We start from the raw sequence: 19,332 nt of genomic DNA, 5'->3' as shown, positions 1-19,332 counted from the left end.
CTAAAATTCACTTTTAAAACAACTAATTTTGCAAACTTTTGAGCAAACCTTGGTTGCCTAATTCCTATTGAGTTTTAATCAGTTGATTTGAGTTTAATTTCGTGAGTGAAAGATTTAAAAGTCCAAAGTAAAAATTTGTAAGGATTTTTCTTTTTGTTCTACGACACAAGTACAAAGTTCTTTCTTTTTTTGTAACAGAGGTTACCTCAAATATAATTTCCATACTTCCAATAAACGATATTTAAGGGATAATTGATATAATAAATGTTAGTTATCTTTTTTTTGTTGTCATTAGAACATAATTTACCACTAAATGCGCGGTTTAAATCTACGAGTCAAGTTTTCTTCAACTTACGTCACTTAAAACGAAGGGAAACAATAGCAAAAGGGGATAATATTCGGGAATAGCGCGGTGCATACTGCATTCTAGGGAGTTTGTTAGTTTTTTTTTACCGGTCGTTTTCATTCGCAGTCAGGTACAGCAGCGTGTCTGTTGGCCTTCCAACAGCTGGTTCGCGTTAGTTCTAGTGACTAAGAAATTATTGTGATCCGGTTGTGTGGCTTGAAAATTGTGGATTGGATTCTCTATCAACGCTGTAGACTCATTCTCGGCGATCGCATCCAAAGTCGTCCACGTTACGGTCAATCTGAATGGTGCTTTCTCTTGAAGAGATTATTACACGCGGGCGGGCGGTTGTTCTATTGGTTAAGGTGTGTTTTTATTGCATCTCTGATATTGTCGCTCAAGCGCATCGAATTTTGATCAAAGACAAAAAGAACAATTCCTGATGAAAGTTTAACTACTGGGGAAAAAGTTTTACTCCTGTCCTTACACTTAGCTCACTTTTACAAACTTTTAATGCACAAAATAAAGGCTTCTTTCATATTACTCATTCCCGTACACAGCTAGTCAAGTTATTTAATAAAAAAGAAATGAAAAACAAAACAAAAACAAATAACTCACTCTCTCTCTCTTTCACATTTTACGGGGTCAAACGCTATAAGACACAAATTACTTTCAACGGTTAAATTAGAATGGAATTTTCGTCCTCATTGCCAGCCTCGAGATTGAGCAACTCATTCAGATCGATGTAGTCACCGGTGACGGTGGTCGCGTTTCCTCCCGGATTTTTGTATGCCATGAGCTGACTCGTCGGATCGCCGCCAGCAGCAATACCTGCGGATTCTAAAAGACCTGGAAGCACACGCGCACAAAAAACGGTCGTTATTATGCAGGTTTAAACCCTAGACGAAGGTACGGATTTAACGAGTTAAAAGTATACATGAACCAAACAGAAAGTAAACGGAAATCACACACGCTAGCACGCACACTCTCTCTCATTTGCACATTTCATGGTGTCGATTTGTGAAAAATTTGGAAAAAATAGAAGTTGTCAGGAAAGTTAAAAAAGAATCAGTCTATTTGTCCAAAATATTTAACAATCATTGAGGTAAATTTTGTGAAAATTGTCAAAAAAATGCTGTCGAAATTTTGTTCAAGATTAGTTTTTTTACACTAGATAATACTTTAAAATTGATGAGTTTTACAAAACCACCAAAAGTGATATACAAAATACAATTTTGGCTAAAATCCGGAAGATTAACAAAAAGGGTGCGTTTTGCACGAAATATTGCCATGTTATACATTTTAGAAAATCATGATGCGATGTTGTAAAACAGACATTTGTATAGCTCATCAAGCTATAGTGACATAAGACATTTTTAGTTATAGCCAAAAACAACATATAAAAATCTATTTTCAATTTCAAACATCTCAGGAAGGGGCAAGAATTATCCAAATACTGAAATAATTCAAATGGGACAAATGGGTCCTTAAATTAAGCTTAGATTGCTGATATTATTGTTTACAGCGATAAAGCTTATTTTTCTGAGTACAATGACCCTTTGTACGACCACAAAGAGTTTAAAATGGATTTTTAAATCAATTTTGAAAAATTAATCTCGCGGTCCTTCTTGACAGAAAAGTTCCTACTTGACAGCTCGTTCCAAGGGGACCATAGTTGATCCATCGAAAAAATGTTCCAAGGGGACCATAGTTCATCCATCGAAAAAATGTTGTCTTGTCAAAAAAAAAATTTGCATTAAAATGAAAAAAAGTGATCAGAAATGGTTTTTAATCGTGTTTTTTACCGTTGTACATAAAAATTGACATAGGGCTTTAGTACACAATTATGCGTAGAAACACAAAAATCGGTCGAAAAATTTCAATCGCGTTTTTCTCAGTTGCACTTTTTTGAACATGGGACAGTTATGCGTAGAACGGCAGTATCGAGGTTTTTAAGCGAAAATGGCGTTCGAATGGTGAACGTCCGAAATGTCAAAATCACGCATTGGTACCAACATTGCGAAAAAAGTGTGCAATGGCATGACAGCCACATTTTTTTTTCTTATGTTGGTGCTACTGCGCGATTTTGACATTTCGGGCGTTCACCATTAGAACGCCATCTTCGCTTAAAAACCTGGATAGGAATATCCGAAGCCCTCGGAAAAGTTTCACTTCGGATAATCGAATCACGAAAAAAATCCAAGATGGCGGCCAAAATGGCGGTGACGAAATATTGAAATTATGCATTTTATTATTTTAATAAGTAATCAAATATTCAAATTTGACTAAAATGGGGTCACAGAACTCAAATTTCATGTTTAAAACAAGAAAAAAAACGAAAAAATAATGTTTGGACGTGTCTCAAGCCCCATACATACCTTCGGATAATCGAACTACGGAAAATCAAAACTTCGAATAATCGAGGCGGCGGGGAAATCGAGTCTGGACTGTGTAAGAATGTTGTTATCTGGACGATAACGTTGATACTGACCCACAACAATTGACAAAAATTACTGCACATGATCAACTCGAGTGGAAGCATGAAGTTTGGAGGCCCCAGAAACAATCAATTTTCAATTTTTCAAAAATATTTAGACAGGGTCGAATGGTCTGCATCGACCAAAAATAAATTTCAAAGCATAAGTACTCAAAAAAACACAAAATTCTCAAATTTTCAAAACACTGCTAAATTTTCGATGCATTTTTCTAATAAAGTAAGTTTTTTTTATAAAATTCTCAAATTTTCACAAAATATCATACTTTTACTAAAATACTGAAATTTTCAAACGAGGCGAATTTTTGTATCCATTTTTACTATATTTTTTTTGTTACGTTCGAATTTTTATACAAAATATCGTATTTTTTTTAAATTGTCAAATTTTTATAATTTGCAATGTGAGCAAAATTTTGAATGTATTTTCACCTTAATAATTTTTTGTAAGATAATCAATATTTCACAAAACATCTAATTTTTCGAAAATACTCAAATTTTCATAATTTGCAATATGGGTACATATCAAACGAATTCTGTTTGATTTTTAACTTTATTCAAGTTTTTTTGTAAAATAATAAAATTTTCACACAAAAAAAAACACAGTAAAAAGTAATGTAAATTTGGAAGGTGTAATTTTGGAAGGTTGAATATTACCTCTTTTATGGTGTAATTTTACCACAATTTAGACTTAAAAAGTGACATTACACCAGAAAAGTGGTAAAATTACACATTTTCAGAGGCAAAATTACATATTTTTTCTGACAAAAAAGATGTACCCCTTCCCAGATGTAATATTACCATGATTTTATTTACTGTCTACCCTTTGCCTAATTGTCGATGCCTTTTTCTCGTCACAAAGTTCATGTAGCCTTTTTAGTTTTGAGGGTGTGACAGGGCTATATGAACAGGCAAAGCTGTCGCCAGAGATATTGTTTATATTACTTTTTTTTTAAATCACTATTAAGATCACACTATTTTTTTACAAAAATTGTCACAATTTGCACATTATAAAACATACTTTTGGGAAGGTAGGTTATGAGGAGTGCTTTTAGAACACATAATAATCTAGAAAGTGGCGCCTTTTGAAATGTTGGATTTTTCAAGGTACTTGTGATTTGGTGCATATTTATGTTTATTTTTAAATAATTGTTATTAGTGTATGAGTTTAAACTGAAATTCTTGATGAGAACATAGCAGTAAAATTTAATGCTTTTATAAGCTTCAGAAGCTTTTTGACGAAACGAAATTTGTAGTTTTTAAATAATTTCCTAGATTTACTCTTAATGATTTGATGGAGGTATAGTTTTTACATATTTTTTTTTTGAAATAAAAGAAAATGTTAAAAAGATGTTATTACAGACAAAAGGAAAAATTTTAAGCTATTTTTTTAATTTCGTATGTGAAATGCTTCCGGAAAATTTCATTTTTGTCACCTACAGAAGTCAGTCAGGGTAAAGTCAGATTTTTTTAAAAATTGAGTTTGAACTGCCACGTTAACTATCGCACCCGACCGCTATATCTTAGCCAAACAGACGTAAATTATTGAATACCGAAAATCCATCAATCACCCCTCACTAGAGCCATCTAGTTGTGAACGCATATAGTTCCACGCGAAAATTATAGTAGTGCATACAGTTTGAAACAACTGGCGAACGCGTTTAAATGGGCTGTGGTGAGTTCAAAGTTGCCGTGGTGAGTTTCTGATCATTCAAACACACCGTTAAATTGTTGGTTGACGGATTTTGCTAGATGTTTACGTTTGTTTGCCTGTGAATCTAAATATCATGTAAAATCGGGTGCAGTAATTAGGGTGACAGCGTTAGCAAAATAATCGGTCAAAAGAATACAAATTAGATTTACAATCGACACCGGAAATTCTCGTTCAAAGTCAGACGCGCATTGTTTCACACCAGTTTTTTTTTTTTTTTGTTTTTGTTGAGAGCCCAAATGACAGACAAACGACCATTCGATTTATTGTAAAAATTAGACGTTCATTGGAACCAGCATGTTTGCATCAATGGAAAAAAGAGCGTTTTTGATTGTTTTTTTGCATTGAGTGAGAGGGATATATACCTGGATAAACTTATTAACGCCAGTCTTGCCTTTTTGCGCGGTTTCCAATCCTAGCTAGAATACACATTTCATCACCACAATTCCCAGAGTTTTGCCTGCCATTAAGCATTAAGCACAACCAACCACAACAGAGAGACCACCACTTTCAACCACAGTTTTGCAACGTCGACAATTTAGACATTCCTGTGGAGAAAAGTCACAGCTTGATTATTCTGTAAGGGGGGGAAGGCGGGCGTGAGTTTGTTAGTCAACGGCGAAATATATATTCAATATCAATATAAACAATATCTCACGGGGCAATTGTGACTCATTTGAAAGAAATTACAGTAAAATCATTGGCATCAAACTTCACTTTCGTTGAATAAAAGTTACTCGAGAAAAGAATTGGACAAATAATAATGAGTGAAAATTAAAAACGTTAAAATTACTCCAATCGAATCGACTTTTCTGTGCGTCTTGCGGACACCATTCACAAAAAATCAGTTTAAAAAAATAAAACGAACTCGACCCCGGAGAGGGCTCTGCTTACCTCCGCTGCCGTTGCTGGCCGAGTTTGACGAGGACACGCCGGCCGTAATTGCACCACCTCCTGCTCCGCCGACTGCGATATTTCTCTTTTGCGCGTCGGTCACGCTGGCCGCGTCGGGCAAGTTCATCGGGAAGTCGTACCCCAAGAGGTCCTCGTTTCCGGCAAAGAGCTAAAAGTGGGAAGAGGAGTTTAAAGAAATTGGAGCATGTTTTTTGGAAAAGAGGACCAACGATGCGAGTTTCAAAGTAAGCAGATTTTTTTTTACTCGAACTTTTTTTTGGTAGATTCCTCGAAAATTACTAAATGTAGCAACAGAAGATTAGTGATGGCATAGCTACCTTGTTCAGGGCATCAGTGTCAAATGCGGACGGTGCGAAATAAACTCTGCCAAACTGCGGACCGTTTCCGCCAGTCGTCTAAAATGCGTTTTCAATCATTTTGTTTTTTTTTTATGCGTTGTTTAGAACAGTTTTGGTACATTTTGTTTGATTTAAGGGTGGATATTTTTATTCGTCAACGTGTGTTTGTGTTTGCGATTCATCAGAAGTCATCAGTTGTGGCATCACAGTTGAGTTTTTATTTTTGGTAATTTTTGTTTTATGTTTTATTATTGTAGTTTTTTGTTTATTTTTAATTTTTTTTCAAAGGAATAAAAAGAAAAGCATCAAATTATCAGCAGTGCAAATTTACGAACCTTTAAAATAGGCAAAGCTGAATTTTTAGACAAATCTACATTTTCAAATATTTATTCCAAATTACTACGCGCGTTTAAATTTAATTGTTTTTTATTCTTTCATATCATTGATATGCAGACCAAACAATTATTTTATTCGATAATTTTTTTGTATTTTTTTGAAAATTAATTCGTTTTCCAAATCTAAACAAACATGCTCTGGGAAAGCAAACTTAAAATTTTCAAATTATCAGCATCAACAAGCAAACGCCCTAATCGGTCAGAAACTTACCCCGAGCAGCGTGTTGGCATCGAACTGATATCCTTCGCCCTTCAGCAAATCCTTCAGCGAGTCCAAATCGGTCTGTACGGTGTCGATGTGATGTCCGTAATCGATGCTGAAAGTAGGGAAATTTCCAAGCGTTTGAACAACCAGAACTTACACCCTAGCACTTACATCGTGTTAAGTTTATTCATGTCACTGTCGTTGCTAACAAACCTGGCTAAGGTCCGTCCAGCTTTGTCCGACTCGTCACCACCGTTCAGATCGTCCTCGTCATCGGCCTGCAGGTTGCTCTCGTGGCTTGGACCTGCGGCCTGCGATTGGGGCTGTTGTTGTTGCTGCTGCTGCTGTTGAAGCAGCTGCTGCTGGCGGCCCTTCATCTCATTGATGTTCACATTCGGATTGTAGAATCCGCCATCAAAGTTGAACCCGACGCCCAGCATCGGTGATTCCTTCTCCATCTGGCTGTCGTTGTCGTCGAACAGATCGCTCGGCACCTGGTCATTCACGATAAAGTCGTTCATGCCGTACCCGATGGACGTGGTCGGTATGGAATCCGTCACAAAGTTGCCCATCCCGGAGGGACCTGCCGCACTGGTGCCGGACTGCTCGTTTGATGAAATGGTCTTGCCGACGCCGACGTGGTGCATCTTCTTGCCACTGTTTGACTCGGCATGCTTGTTGTTCGTCAAAAGACTCTTCTGGGCCTTGTGAATAGCGCCATTCTTCTTAATCTTCAACAGGCTTTCCCCCTTGGAAACTGCCTTCTGCTGTTGCTGCTGCTGCTGCTGTTGCATTTGCTTGAGTTGTTCTTGCTTTTGCATCTCCTTGATGACCATGGGCGTTACCAACATGTCCGAGTCGTTGTACAGCTGGGACGTTCCCGCCTCGAACTCCTCCACGTGATCAACCAGATAGCCTTCATCGTCGTACGACCCGTCGTCGACGACGTTGCCGCCTTCCTCCTCCTGTGGTCCGGTCATGCGTCGCGTACGGTCCACGTGCTCACGCTTGATGGCGATCTGCTCCTGCTGGCCGCCGTAATACGACATCGGGCTGGTCACCTCCTCGATGACCTCGTTGACACTGTCCGACCGGTACGGCGACTGTTGCGCTATCGAAATTGGAGACGTAACTTCCGGAACCTCGGATGTCCTACGGTGATTATGAAGGGCGATCAAGTAATTGAAAGTACCGCTAGTTGGTAAAAATTAGAGATGTGTGTTGGGTTGTTTTAAACATTGCAGTGCTAACAGTACTGCTGACAGCGGATTTTATGATTTTTGTGAGAACAGGAACGAACTAAAAACCACTCAAAAAATTATAGCAATCCAATCAGAGTATGAAAACAAGTAATTTTTTTTATCAAGGGGGACACAACAAGCGGAGGATTCATGTTAACATAATAAGAAGGAGCAACGTCTACTCGAAGGCTATACAGATGCAATGAGAAGACAGCGTTACCTGGCCGATTCTTTCGAGTCTTTTGACTTTTCGCTCCTAACTTTACCGTTACCCGCCGTCGGTTTTTCTTTCTTGTTTTTACTCTGCGACCTAGAAGCATGTACAGTACATATCAATACCATCAATAAACCCAGGTTTCGTTTCAGCATTAGCTGCAAAAATCATTAAACGCCAGCAACAAACAAAACGAAATCCACGAAACCCTGCTCTCTCTATGTTAATCATCAAACCAAGCTGACCCAACCACCCGATACTCACAACAAGTCCTGTTCGTTCTCAAAGGCAACCTCTTCGAGCACCTCGCCCAACTCCTGAATCGTGGCGCCCTCCCCGCCGGTCTTCTTTACCTTCGCCGGCGTCGTCGGCGGCGCGTCGTTTATCATCAGCTGGAACCGGCGCTTGTTGTTGCCATTGCCGTTCATCGAGCCCAGCCCACCGCGGGAAGGCTGCACGATCGTGACCAAAAACTGAATCAACTTGTTCACAATCTGCTGCTGCTTCATGTGCTTCTGGCGCAGAATGGCAATCTCACGCCACAGCGCTTCGTTCTCCTGCTTCATGGTGGAGAAGCGCGAGTCCAGCGAGTCCTGCCGGCCACGCATGTTCTTCATCTCGGACAGCACCCGGTTGACGGCCTCCACCTTGGTGGAACTTTTGTCGTCCTGCTGCTGCTGTTGTTGTTGCTGCTGCTGCTGCTTCGAGTTGGCAATCTTGCGCTTGATGTGCTCCAGCAGGTACGGGTGGTCCTTCTGGAAGCACGGATGCGTAAACTCCATCTCGTCCTTGTCGAACCGCAGGCCACCGTTGTCGATCGATGTGATCTTGTGGAACCCGTCTGGAAGGGGAAAGGGGGTTTCGCCTTAGTATCGCCTATAACAGGACCAAAAACTACTTACACATGTTCAGCTGACGAATGAAGCTGGCCATATTGTTATGTTTGTAATTTAACGGCAGCAGCTCTTTGGCGAACTGTGCCTGATTCTGAATGATGAAACTCCTGCCATCCTGAAAAGAGAGGAGAACAAAATTAATTCTAGTAAATTTTTCCTACAATTTTCAATATTTACTAAATAAATTGGTTCGATTTCGAGACCTAAACTCAACTAAAATATTTTCTTCCATGATATTATCATTTTTATGGAAAACAAAATCAACGGTTTTGTAAAAATATCGAACTTTCAGTTCACAGCTTGCCCGAAATCCCATCTCCCACTCCGTAGCGAAATTCTTGGCCGAAAGAACTGCCGGTCTCTATCATGTATTTACACAATTCCTGGTGAAATTATCTTTTTCTCTCTCATTACCTCATTCGCTCAACAGAGCGTAGCAACAAAAGTCGCACAAAAAAGCAACGCAGTTTTACGGAACGTTATCACAATCCTCCTGCTTGCGGTTATTTGAGAAAACAAAAAAATCATCGTCGAGCGAGCGTGAACTACGAAAAGAGAAGGAGCGATAGAAAGCGAATGCCCTTGCTGGCAAGCACGACAAGAAGATAACTCACAAGCTATAGTGACGGTCGATATATACTCTGATATTTTGATGCAGAAATCATCAAAAGATAGTTTTTTCTATCATTCATTTACAAAATCATGACTTTCAACCTCTTGCGTATACAGTCCAGACTTGATTATCCGAAGGCCTTGGCAAGATTATACTTCGGATAATCGAATCACGAAAAAAACATTTTTGATGTCTTATTTTTGTGTTGAGCTCAAGTATGACCTCTAAAGTAATTTATAATTTTTAAATCCAAGATGGCGGCCTAAATGGCGGTGATGAAATATTGAAAAAATACATTTTTTAATTTTATAGACAATCAACTATTCAAATTTAACTAAAATGGGGTCGCAGAACTCGAATTAAAAATAAGAAGAAAAAAAACGCTTTTTTTTACTGATTCGATTGTTCGGAGTCCCATGCAAACCTTCGGATAATCGAGGCTTCAGATAATCGAGTCTGGACTGTATTAGGTTTTACGCCGTTTTGATTTGTAGGTTAGAAAGGAGTGCAAAAGTAGCAGAAAACATATTACCGAACTTTTATGCAGGTAGTCTCTTCTCGCATTTGCTGGTTTAAGCTCAAAGTATAGCATAGCATAGCATAGCATAACGGGTCTGCACCACGCTGTAGGGGGTGCCACAATGGTCAATTCAATATTCTTAGACAATTTGATTGCTGCCCGGTACAACCAAAAATATCTAAGAACGTAAATTTCCACACTGTGCTCCAAGGCTACGCCCATACAGTCCCGTGGGGATTTGGGAGGGAATGTTTTTGTTGTTCACTAGTGGCAAAAGTGCAGGGAACCCATGCGACTTTTAAAAGTGAACGGAATATTTTTTGGGAGGTTTGGAATGGGGGTTAGGGGAATTTCATCGGGCCGATGAAAATGGTTGAATTCGTAATGTATAAAATGTATTGGAAGTTTGTAAGTGTAAGTGTGAGTCTGTAGTGTATTATCTAATAAGCATATAGTTTTGTAATAATAATAAATAATAAATATAATAAATATAATAAATATAATAAATATAATAAGTATAATAAATATAATCAAGATGATTCCAGGAAGCTGTAAAAGCATAACATTTTGTAATGATAATTTATATAATCATGATGGTTCCAGAAAGCTGTAAAAGAATAGCTTTTTTTTTCAATTACAAATGCTCTAAATGGTTCCCTTGCTTTTTTAGTAAGTGTCGTTAATTTATGCAATTTGATCGTTTACGGTATGAGGAAATGATAAGATAAAGAAAAGGAATAAGATAAATCATATGGTGAATTGATAAATGTACATATCAACAGTAAATTTGAAAATAATTCCTGGAAGCTGTAAAAAAAAATCAATTATTTAAAAACAAATGCTCCAGATGCTGATTTTTAAAAGTATCGTTAGTTTATGCAATTTCAATATATATTATATGGGGAAATGGTATGATAAAGGATTAGGAACAGGACAAGGAATAATATAACAATATAAATAAATCATAAAGTGCATAGATAAATACATATGATCAGTTAATTTAAAGATGATTCCAGGAAGCTGTGAAAAATATAAATAATTCAAAAGGTAATGCTCCAGATGAACATGCATGATTGGAACACGAATAGGGCACAAAAGAACACAAATAAAATTCAACTTTTCTCCACTGCATGTGTGTGTGTGTGTGTGTGTGTGTGTGTGTGTGTGTGTGTGTGTGTGTGTGTGTGTGTGTGTGTGTGTGTGTGTGTGTGTGTGTGTGTGTGTGTGTGTGTGTGTGTGTGTGTGTGTGTGTGTGTGTGTGTGTGTGTGTGTGTGTGTGTGTGTGTGTGTGTGTGTGTGTGTGTGGGTGTGTGTGTGTGTGTGTGTGTGTGTGTGTGTGTGTGTGTGTGTGTGTGTGTGTGTGTGTGTGTGTGTGTGTGTGTGTGTGTGTGTGTGTGTGTATGTGTGTGTGTGTGTGTGTGTGTGTGTGTGTGTGTGTGTGTGTGTGTGTGTGTGTGTGTGTGTGTGTGTGGTCCAATCCAAAATGCTGATACAACATATCTCAGTCCCGGATATTAGGTGGTGACAGCCCTCGCGCTGCTTCCAATGACCCATTTCAGAATGGCAGAGATCCTAGCGGCCCAATTCCGAGGTCATTGGGCATTGTCTGGCCCCGCCTAAACATAGAACAAGAACCAGACGGGTCCTCGAACTATCTTTAAACTTCCAATCCCATCTGGCAAAACAGGGATCAGCGCGTATTTAATGGTTAATAAATGGCATTTGTGTATCACTTCATTCAACCCCCGCAACCCAATCAACTCGTCAGCTTTTCTTCTTTTTCACTTCTTTTTTTTCACCAGAGGATGCGCAGGCTTGATCCTGTCATCCTCCGACGAAGCTCGCACACAAACTCTGCTGGTTTAAGCTCAAAGTATGTAGATTATATAAGCTAAGGCGGGTTTTCCAACTGTTAAAATAGTTAGCACGAAACCCGGTTTTATAAGGAGATTTTCAGATAAGTGATTTTTTTTCCGTTTTCCGGGCAAATTTCACCGTAGTTTTTCTATAGGGTTGTTAAGGATGCCAAACTGAACCGAAATACGGTTTTAAAACAAAAATATTTTTTTCTAATCTAATCTAATCTAATCTAACCCTAGCGCAGCCAGTCTTTCGAGGGCATCCTGGAAAATGCCTTAGGTTGATTAACGCCTAGCATCCTCTTGTCATTATTAACAATTGCAGTGCCCCAATGCAATAAATTGCTTTGAAACATCACAAACGTTAAAGCGGCCAGGCCTACTGCGTAAAGTTAACCGCAAAGATGATTCGTTGAATTGGATTGAGTTTGAACACGAATGTTCAAACAGCAATACAGTTCTGAATCTACAGGGGAGGAAGAAACGTGGGGATCCCCCGCTCACGTTCCTGTTTGTTTGAGTTACGAATCGTTGGGAGCCACCATGCTAAGAAGTTTTGGTGCTCCGGGACCCTCGGGGATGGGACATTGTATTTCCACAGATGCCCAGGACACTATTTGCCGTGGTTAAAGCGCCACAACTCGCTCTCTGTTGATGAGATGGAAAGACATTATTTTATGGAAGAAACATTGTTTTATTCACATAAATTATGCAAGTTTTTGCCGAATTCAACAGATAGGATATGATATTGAATTTAATATTACGATGCTTTATCACAATTAGAAAAAGAAAAGGACTTACCATAACAATACATACAAGGCCCGCTCTGAAACCAAGGACAAACTTACCACCAGAACGCACCCTCTTTAGCCCCTACCGTTCTATATTATCCTCTCCCGTGCCTCCGGCCGATCAGAAGACGCTTTCTTGCCATGCATCGCAGGAAGACGACTGCCACTGTGCAAAATGAACGCAGCATTGCACCGGCTCAACCTCCTTTGATATCGTTGAAGTTTTCCACTGCATACCAGCCTAGTTAAATACTCCAACCAACACAAACTCGATCATACATGGCCCACACCTCTTCGCATGATTTTGATCCATCAATCCCTTCCTTTACACACACAAACCCAAAAACGTCAACAAAAGTTGCCCTGCCCTGCAGGAAAGTGAGTTCACCGAATGACACTTCACAACACGTTTTTTTTTGCAACGCACCGACTGCACCACCATGGAAAAAGGAAGAAGAAGACAGTGACACCGCTACTCAAGCAATATTTTCAAAGAAATCATCCAGAAATCCTCGATTTTCACAAAACTTTCACTTTCCCGAGCATCTATGCTCAACTATTCAACATTAAAATGTACAACCGATACCGGAAACTACCGAAAACACGAAGAAATCACGAAAACTCGAAGCCACACATAACAAACAACTGCACGCGGGCAATGTTGCCAACCTTCCTCCATGGTTTTAAAACAAAAATATTTTTTTCCAAAAAATTAAATCGTCTCAACACGGTTGACAAAAACTTTTCAACATATTTGTACCAGCTTATGACAATGATAAAATAAAATAAAGTAAAAAGTATATTTTTTTTTTTTGAATTTTAGTTTTTTTTTTCAAAATAATGTTTAAATTTTATTTTAAAATTTTTTGAATTCTTTGTGTAAATTTTTGTATATTTTTTTTCAGATTTGAAAATTTCAAAGTTTTGAATGTTTGAATTTTAAAATGTATTTTTTTAATTATTAGTTTGGCCGAACCCACTTTCCAAAAACAGATGTAAACATTACAGAAAACATGCCTTGCGTTTTTCTCACCTTCCTGTTTTTGCATATGGGACATTTATGCGAACAAGGGCAGTAGTAGGGTTGTTAAGAATGCCAAACTGAACCAAAATACGGATTTAAAGCAAAAAAAAAAACAAAAGATTAAATCATCTCAACACGGTTGACAAAAAATTTTAAACAAATTTGTACCAGAAAAAAGTAATAATAATTTTAAATTTTTTGTTTTTTTTTTAATTTAAAACAATGTTTAAATTCATAAATACGTATTTAAATTTTAGAATATGTATTTTGAACTTTTTTATAGTAATTTCTTCATTTTAGAATTTTTGTGTTAATTTTTAAATTTTTGTTTTTATATTTTGAAATTACCCATTTTTAAAATGTTTAAAAATTTTAACATGTCTTTTTTATTTATTTATTTACTTGGCCAAACCCACTTTACAAAAACAGATGTTTACATCAATTACTAAAAATAAATGGTCATATCCAAACTGGCTTAAACTTTCTGATTAAAAGATTTTTTTCTAATATTCCCGTAAACATTTCCTTATTTTGCTATTTGGGCATTTTAATACCCCAGCTAAAAAAATCTACAATAAGGCTGGTACAAATATTTTTAAAAGTTTTTGTCACCCCCCCCTTCAAAATTGGCCCGAAAAATCAGGGGGCAAAAAAAATATTTTTACAATAAACTTCAAAATTTCAATGAAAATTCAAGTGCAACCAGCTGAAATCAAATTAAAATACATTCTCCTGCGTTTAAAATCATTTTTAGCATGTTTGGGTTTATTAAAAAATCTTAAGATTTTTTGAAAATTTTCGATGCAAAATCTTTTTTTTCGATCATTTTTTTGTTTTTGTCAGATCTTAGATTTTTTGAAAACTAATGATTGCAAAACAACTGAACTAGTGTAAAAGGCATTTTAAAACACTTTTTTCATTTAAATGTGAAGACTATGGCTTGTTATTGAAATTTTTATATTTTTTTATTTTTTTGCCCCCCCCCCCTTGACCTCGGCCAGGGCCGAGGGACAAAAACTTTTTTAAATATTTGCATCGGCCTAATACAATATCTATCAGTTCCACAATATAGAGTTATCTACGTGCGCATGTATTGCGTGTACGTACACGAAAAAAGTGAGGTTAAATTTTGTACCGGCCAGCAAAACAAATGGTGTGCTAGTGTGTGTGAGATCGGGCTTAGATAGCTCTATACGCAACAAAAACATGATTAAATCCAACGCGTAACGACGCCACGCGCAGAGGCTTGCCTCTGGTTCTTAAAAAAACAACTGCCAAAAATGAACCGAAAAATTGAGATAAGGAAAATTAGGTGCACTTTGTGCTAATTTGGAAGATAGAGGGTACGGAGATAATAACTGAGAAAAGCTTATTTATGTTTTGTACTCTTTTTAACTGTTTTGAACAAGATATCGATTTTTAAAAAGGCAATATTAAAAAATACTTTCAAAAAAACAATTAACACTTGTTTTTAACCTGATGTGAATTTAAAATCGATAAAAGTAAATAAATTTATTACAAAACAACAGTTACGTCCTTCCGAAAACACCCACAAACACAACACAACAAGCAAAAAGCCGTCGTCATTGGTGTCATCGTGACGTAGTGACGACGGGAAACAAAACCCGAAAAACCACCCAAACCAGCCAAAATCCTGGAAAATTCCTCTTCCGCAACCGGGAAAACCACTTTTCCAACACTTTTAGCACAATTTTGCACAAGTTTTCCCGAAAAAAAATCGCCCCCCGACGGGTCGAACATTTTCTACGCAAAAACAGACGTCGGCCATTTTTATTTGCTGCCTTCGTCGACCAAATTCACGACGGGCTCGACGTCGGATTTTCTTACCGTGCTCCAGGAGATCAGATCGTTCGTTTCCGGATCCTCGACCAGCCGCCACAGCTTGGCCAGGAAGGCCGGAACACCGGCACCTGTTTCACTGAACGTGTGCATCACGGGTGCGCCTAGTTTTTCTACGGTTTTGAAATATTGTTCTTGTACGGTGCAAAATGAAAAATTCCACTTTTTTTTTCTCCTCTCACTTTAACACACTGGTGCGATTTAATTTACGCGACTTGACTCGAACGTGTTCTCTCACAGACTGCCAGACGAAAACAAAATGCGTTTGACAGCTGACGAGCTGGGCCGCAGTGTTGTCAGATTTGCGTTTTTGAATGCGGTGTGACAGATTGAGAGCATCGCCACTCGTCGTGGTCAAAGGGTGAACGGGTTGCTAAAAGATGGGTAGAAAGTAATGCTCGGAAATCTTGTTGGAATGATGTAGCAAACTATACCTTTTTAATTGTGTTTTAGGAAAAGTCAAGGAAAAAGAAAACGATGCATGAACTTTCAATAAATTTTTATATTGAATCGGTATCAAAATATTACACGAAACACAAAGTTTAGCGCTTGCCCTTTCGGGGACCGAACGATTTGCCCTTGTTCTGCTTGTTGAGACCCTTCTTGTTGCGGAACTTGTCCGCGCTCATCTTCATGTTGGACACCTTTTTCTTGTCGAATTTGTCCATCTTTTGCTTTTTCGTTGCGTCGTACCTGAAATTTGATAATTTTTGTCATTTTACCTGCATGAAACTCTAATTTAAGCAATTTTTACCTCAACTTCTTCACGCCCTTCTTGCTCACATCGGTGAGATCCCGCTCGAAGCGGGATCGCTTCTTTTGCTTGAATGGCTTGCCACCCTTGGACGATTCCTTCTCCTCCTCGGTGGCGGTCACCCGCGACGGTCGGCTCTTGATCTTGGACAGCTTCGCCTGCACCATCGATACCTTGGTTAGCTCCTGCAGGGCGCGTTCCTTCGCCAGCTGCTTGGGCGTTTTCGCCACTTCGGCCTTCGCCCTTTTCGCCACCTTTTGCTTCTTTTCCTGCTGGTACTTGATCGGGTCGAACTCGTCCTCGCTGTCGTCGCCGCCACGTTTGCGCTTGTTTTTGTTTTGCTTCTTCTTTTCGGCCTTTTCCTCGTCCGTCTTTATCGAGAGGCGTTCCTTTTCCTGGTGGCGCTCGTGCGAGTTCTGGAACCACTCGCGGCTGAAAAGGAAATTGAGTTGTTGGCGATGTTCGATTTATTCTGTTAATTTAACCTACCTCGGTCCGTTAGAGATGCCTTTCAGCTTGTTTTCGGTCTTGCTAAGCTGCTGCTCGGTTTGGCGGAGCAACTTTTCCGCGTGCTCTTCCTGCAAAACGTTTTCGATTTCCTCCTCCAGCGCTTGGACCTTCTTGCGATACTTTTCCACAATTTCGTTCGGGATGATGCGATTTTTGACCGGATTCACCGCATTTTTGATAATGTCCTTCACGATCTTGCGCTCCAGCTCTCCGGCAAGCGACACGGACACACCGGCTTTTCCCGCACGAGCCGTTCGTCCAACGCGATGGATGTAATGCTCCATCGTGGCGGGCATTACGAAGTTGATGACCGTTTTGACTCCACTGATATCGAGACCACGCGCGGCGACATCGGTGGCCACGAGGACGTCGATTTGCTCGTCCTTAAACTGCTTCAGCGATTCCAAACGCTGCGACTGGGTCAAATCTCCGTGCAACTCGCCGGCCTTCACTCCCAACAGTCCGAGCAGAATTCTCAACCTGTGGGCGGTCTTTTTGGTCTGCACAAACACCATGCAATGGTCGTGAAACGTCCGGCAGATGAGCGCCGCCAGAATGGGTTCCCGGTCGGCGTCACGACTCTCGCGAATTCGGATAAACTCCTGGCGCAGGTTGAAGGCCACCGTTTGGTTGTTGTTGACAAACACCTTCACCGGCTTGGAAAGAGAAACCGCGGCCAGATCTTTCACCTGATCGGTCATCGTAGCCGAAAACAACATCGTCTGGCGCGATTTGCTACAGCTCTGAATGATTTCCTTCATCTGCTCGGCAAAGTACTCGTCCAGCATACGGTCAGCTTCATCGAGAATCAAGACCTAAAATTTGAGACATTTTAGTAAAAGTACTTTTCTAATCTAATAGTTAAAATTACAACAACAAAATTCTCAGATATTTAATACTGCTCGGCAGTTTGTTAAATTAAGCTCATCCTAATAAATCAGAGCGCAAGGAAGTTTCATCATTGGAATTCCTACAAAACAAAACAAATCTAAAAAATTACCCACCTCAATCGAGTCCAGCGAGAAGCTTGGCGTGTTCTTGATGTGGTCAATCAACCGACCCGGCGTGGCAATCACAATGTCCGGATTCGTGCGCAGAACCGCCTCCTGGGCCTTCACGTCCAACCCACCGATCGCAATCCCAACCTCGATGCTCGTGTACTGCGTCAACTGTTTCGTCACCTGGTAAACCTGGGCGCCCAACTCTCGCGTCGGAACCAGCACCAACACCCGTGTCACAGCTTGAGCCGCGCTCGGTTTGTACAGCAACCGTTCCAACGTTGGCAGCATGTACGCGGCCGTTTTACCCGTTCCTGTCGCCGCACAACCGCAAACATCGCGTCCCATCAGCGCGATCGGAATCGTGGCCGCCTGAATCGGCGTCGGGTAGATGTACCCAAGGAACCCAATCGCCTTCATCAGCGGACGCGACAAATTCATCTGGTAGAACGAAGAAATCTCCTCATTCCCACCCGCCTCCTCAAAAAAGTCCTGCTGCTCTTCGTCCTCATCCTCAATCTCAACCTTGCCATCATTTTCCGAAACCTCCCTCTTCCTGCCCTTCTTCTCCTTGGTCCGCATCGTATCATGCTTCAACTCATCATCGGACAAATCAATCTCCGCGTTGTACGAATCCGGATCAACCTCATCGTCACCGTTCAAAACCTCCGCATTCTTCCCCGAACGACCCTTAATCACATTCGCAATCTTATCGTCCACCTTGCCGCGGTTCTTTTTCTTCACAAACTTCATCAAATCATCCCAAGTATCGTGATTGTACTCGCTCACCGACGAAACAAACTTAAATCCACTATCGAAATCACCCTGCTTTTGCTTCTTCAACTTCGACGGTTGGTACTGAAATTAAACACCAAAATTAAACCCAAAACCAACCCCTGTGGAGATGCCCTAACTCACCTCGACTTCAACGTCCGACTCTTCGGACAGATTTTCCACCTCGTCGTCCTCGTTGATCGTTTTGATGAGGTCGAACTTGCCCTCCTCCGGAACGAGCGCCGGTGCCACCTTCTTCGCTACCTTCGCGGATGTGGATTTCTTGTCTTTTTTCATGATTTTAAGCGGATTTTCGGAGGAAACACTAAACCACGAATTCAACACGACTGGTCGCTAGCACGTGTGTTTACAAAATGTTGCAGCGCGAGCCGCATTTGAACAGCTGTCAGTTCGGAACTGTCAAACACGGTTGTTGTTATTGCTGTAGTACCCGGCACTGAAAATGTTGAAGGGAGATTTCAAGGGGTTTTTTTTTTTTTTTCTTCATAACTTATTTTTAGTACGGTATGCTGATCGGAAGGAACGCGGTCAAGAAATGTTGCGTGTTCTTTTCGTGACCCCCCCAAGAAAAGTTGACAGTTCGGTATGAGCGTGATGGCCTATCTACAATCACTTAGCTTAGAAAATTTCACTTAGCTTAGGAATTTGAATCAATGGAAATGAAGCCGAGCTTCTACAATGGAAAAGTAATCAAATTAGAAACTGACGTATGGTTTGAAAAATTTCAAAATCTACGGTAAGTTGACGTTTCAATATCAAAGGTAAACAAACAACTGCATAGCAACGTATATCAGCCCAGCAAAATTTCTAAGTTGATTGTGGATGACGGCCGTAAGTTGCGTACTTTCCTAAGTAA

General features: G+C 39.8%; 2 protein-coding genes across 7 annotated transcripts; both read right to left on the bottom strand.

Moving 5' to 3' along the window:
- Positions 1–180: 180 nt before the first annotated feature.
- On the bottom strand, positions 181–15,675 carry LOC120428247 (heat shock factor protein). Of its 6 annotated transcripts, none has more exons than XM_039593229.2 (9): positions 15,408–15,675; positions 8,759–8,867; positions 8,121–8,697; positions 7,863–7,952; positions 6,573–7,553; positions 6,408–6,513; positions 5,781–5,858; positions 5,443–5,611; positions 181–1,195 (listed from the first exon to the last, which is right to left on the bottom strand). In XM_039593229.2, the coding sequence occupies exons 1-9, from the start codon at positions 15,510–15,512 to the stop codon at positions 1,026–1,028; spliced, it is 2,385 nt and encodes a 794-aa protein (XP_039449163.1). In that variant the 5' UTR covers positions 15,513–15,675; the 3' UTR covers positions 181–1,025. The 6 variants fall into 6 exon arrangements, with proteins under 6 accessions (XP_039449163.1, XP_039449164.1, XP_039449166.1 ...); XM_039593233.2 differs by lacking the exon at positions 181–1,195 and adding an exon at positions 4,955–5,096; XM_039593230.2 differs by lacking the exon at positions 7,863–7,952 and having other exon boundaries at positions 6,573–7,595.
- Positions 15,676–15,903: 228 nt separating this feature from the next.
- On the bottom strand, positions 15,904–18,831 carry LOC120428256 (probable ATP-dependent RNA helicase DDX27). The gene is made up of 5 exons (XM_039593246.2): positions 18,600–18,831; positions 17,688–18,539; positions 16,663–17,498; positions 16,174–16,605; positions 15,904–16,112 (listed from the first exon to the last, which is right to left on the bottom strand). The coding sequence occupies exons 1-5, from the start codon at positions 18,750–18,752 to the stop codon at positions 15,962–15,964; spliced, it is 2,424 nt and encodes an 807-aa protein (XP_039449180.1). The 5' UTR covers positions 18,753–18,831; the 3' UTR covers positions 15,904–15,961.
- Positions 18,832–19,332: the final 501 nt, after the last annotated feature.

Source organism: Culex pipiens, chromosome 2 (assembly GCF_016801865.2).
Source record: "Culex pipiens pallens isolate TS chromosome 2, TS_CPP_V2, whole genome shotgun sequence".
Lineage (NCBI taxonomy): Eukaryota > Metazoa > Arthropoda > Insecta > Diptera > Culicidae > Culex > Culex pipiens.
The sequence above is the reverse complement of the archived record's forward strand: the minus strand, read 5'-3'. Positions and strand labels throughout refer to the sequence as shown.